Source organism: Phaethon lepturus, unplaced genomic scaffold (assembly GCF_000687285.1).
Source record: "Phaethon lepturus isolate BGI_N335 unplaced genomic scaffold, ASM68728v1 scaffold22873, whole genome shotgun sequence".
NCBI lineage: Eukaryota > Metazoa > Chordata > Aves > Phaethontiformes > Phaethontidae > Phaethon > Phaethon lepturus.
Genome location: NW_010528699.1, coordinates 1 through 3,190, shown reverse-complemented (window position 1 = coordinate 3,190; position 3,190 = coordinate 1). Strand labels below are relative to the sequence as shown.

The following is a 3,190-nucleotide window of genomic DNA, read 5'->3' as shown; positions in this document are numbered from 1 at the left end:
TTTTTCCTTTTGCCTCAGCTTCTACAGGAGTAGAGAGGGAGAGAGACACAGAGAGGGAGAGACAGAGAGAAACCAGCAATCTTTAAACTCGAGCTTTTTTTTTCCCCTTCCCCTCTTTTTTTTTTTCTTTCTTTTTGTAACGATGTGCTAAAATCTCTCCTGCAAACCGGTAAGTACAACCTTTCTGGATCCTCTTGTTTCCGCCTAGGGTCAAAGACACCCCCTCTTCCAAAAAGAAGATATTATAACCCTCTTTGTATATTTTTTATTATTTTTTATTACAGTCTTTGCAGAAGAGAAAGAACTTAAGTGGCTAATATTTTGCAAAGGAGACAGAGAGACTGATACTGCAATATAGCTCTCATCTTTCTCCCTTCTTCCCAATTAGATGCTGGGGTTTAATTGCAGAGGGTATTTCTCTTTTCATGCTTTCAAGCATCTCCTCTTTCCCACAGGGGAGGGTTTCATTTGCAAGTTGATCCTAAGGATTTCTGTTCCTCTGGAATTTCTCTCTGCTAAACGCATCTTTTGCTCTTAAGTTTGTGGTTGGGGGGCAAAATTTTCTAGTTCTTACGCGAGGAAGGCAAAAAGGACCTTTTCTATTGAAAGATTAAGACTAAAAGCAGCGATCGCTCTAAATAATTCTAATGGGCATTTCAGTGATTCAAGGAAGGCTGCATCACCACCGTTATTATTACCATCCTTAGCATTTCTCTGTGCCCATACATTTAAAATCTCTGGTGAAAGGAAGGGTGAAACCATATGTTGAAGGAGCTGCATCTCATTAGTGCAGTATTATTTTCATCTGACTGGAGAAGAATGGTGTCTTCATTCGGAAACATATTTAGTAGGATAGATAATTTATCAGCTGGTAAGTGTCAAGGTATTTTTTCTTCCACTTTCAGCTTTTTAACCGGGTCTTCTGCTTGGTTCTGGGCGTGCAAAATACCCTAATCCAAGGCAGGCTGAGTGTTTCAATCCTAGGTGCCTCTTGAGCTGTCACTTCCCTTTAGATCTGCTGATCGCATGGGCATGTGCTTTAGAAAGATTAATCATCTCTAAATGCTTTAATCAGCTAAAATGACTAGTATGTGATATGTATTTATCTGATAGTATACCAGTTGCATTAATTCATTGGCGCGTTTGAACGGGGAAGAAGATTTTCTTTTAAATCAGGGTTGTTAACCTTTTACTATTTTAAAGATACTGTGGGGTTTTCTGAAAGGAACTGTTTTGCCAGGGACATCAGCAAACCTTGCACATTCCTTTGAACTTACGTATGGAATATATTGAGCCGGGAGGGAGAGAGATTCAAGGACTGAGATTCAGTAACTTTGGGAGTTTGCATGTATGAAAGATGTAGTGCGACACTGGAGAAATCTGCCCACTGGTATTTCCCCCTGTAGTCAGATGCGGGCTGTCATGGCTACAAAGCCAAAATTGCAAAGTATGAAATACATATAGTTCTAAACACTGGTGGAAAACATGTAAAGACGCAACACGTTCAGCCTGTGTGCTCATATTGCTGTGTGGTCTGCATGTGCTGTCCTCTCTATAGGTGGCATTTACCAAATGGGGGGATGAGGGAGGCTGATATGGCGTGATTAAACCTTCTAATATCTCTTAAGTATAAATCAGGGCAAGGCTCGCCCATCCGACACCCCTAGAGTCGGTTGTGAACGTCTGCCCAACAATTGCTGAACTTTCCAGGAGCCTAACACAAGTCTAGCAGGTAGGGGCTTAAGGAAAAGGAGCGGGGCAGGACAGAAATACTGAAATCTGCATTTTTCTTCCCGTTGCAGTTTTGTAAACATCAACAAATGATGAAACCTTCCACGGCAGAGACGCTTCATAAAGGAAGGATGTTGTGGATAATTCTTCTAAGCACAATTGCTCTAGCATGGACTACACCAATTCCCTTGATAGAGGACTCAGAGGAACTCGATGAGCCCTGCTTTGATCCATGTTACTGTGAAGTGAAGGAGAGCCTTTTCCATATACATTGCGACAACAAAGGATTTATAAATATTAGTCAGATAACAGAGTCGTGGTCGAGACCTTTTAAACTTTACCTGCAGAGGAATTCCATGAGGAAATTGTACACCAACAGTTTTCTTCACTTGAACAACGCTGTGTCTATTAACCTTGGGAACAATGCACTGCAGGACATTCAGACAGGGGCTTTTAATGGGCTCCGAGTTCTGAAGAGGTTGTATTTGCACGAAAACAAATTGGACATTTTCAGAAACGACACTTTCCTGGGTTTGGAAAGTCTAGAATATCTGCAGGCAGATTACAATGTCATTAAACGGATTGAAAGCGGGGCATTTCGAAACCTAAGTAAATTGAGGGTCCTTATCCTAAATGACAATCTTATCCCCATGCTTCCCACCAACTTATTTAAGTCTGTGTCCTTAACCCACTTGGACTTGCGTGGGAACCGGCTAAAAGTCCTTTCGTACCGCGGGATGTTGGACCATATTGGCAGGAGCCTGATGGAGATCCAGCTGGAGGAGAACCCGTGGAACTGTACATGTGAGATCGTGCAGCTGAAGAGCTGGCTGGAGCGCATCCCCTACACCGCCCTGGTGGGGGACATCACCTGCGAGACCCCCTTCCACTTCCACGGGAAGGACCTGCGGGAAATCAAAAGAAGCAAGCTCTGCCCTATGCTGTCCGACTCCGAGGTGGAAGCCAGCCTGGGCATCCCTCAGCTCTCGTCCAGCAAGGAGAACGCGTGGCCTACGAAGCCTTCCTCCATGCTGTCCTCCTTCCATTTCACTGCCTCCTCTGTTGAGTACAAAACATCCAATAAGCAGCCCAAACCCACCAAGCAGCCCAGGGCACCCCGGCCTCCCCCGACATCCCGGGGCCTGTACCCCGGGCCGAACCAACCGCCCGTGGCTGCCTACCAGACCCGGCCCCCCATCCCCATCATCTGCCCCACCGGGTGCTCTTGCAGTTTGCACATCAACGACCTGGGCCTGACAGTCAACTGCAAGGAGCGGGGGTTTCACAACATCTCTGAGCTCCTGCCCAGGCCCTTGAACGCCAAGAAGCTGTACCTGAGCGGGAATTTGATCCAGAAAATCTACCGCTCCGATTTCTGGAATTTTTCCTCTTTGGATCTCTTACACCTGGGGAACAACCGGATCTCCTATGTGCAGGACGGGGCTTTTATCAACCTGCC

The 3,190-nt window shown here is 45.5% G+C and overlaps 1 protein-coding gene across 1 annotated transcript; it reads left to right on the top strand.

Moving 5' to 3' along the window:
• Positions 1-58: 58 nt before the first annotated feature.
• SLITRK3 (SLIT and NTRK-like family, member 3) lies at positions 59-3,185 on the top strand (the record flags this gene model as incomplete). Its single annotated transcript, XM_010283754.1, has 4 exons — positions 59-169; positions 661-871; positions 1,803-2,687; positions 2,730-3,185. Coding segments are annotated over exons 3-4 (1,323 nt in total), but the record flags the coding sequence as incomplete, so codon positions are not given.
• Positions 3,186-3,190: the final 5 nt, after the last annotated feature.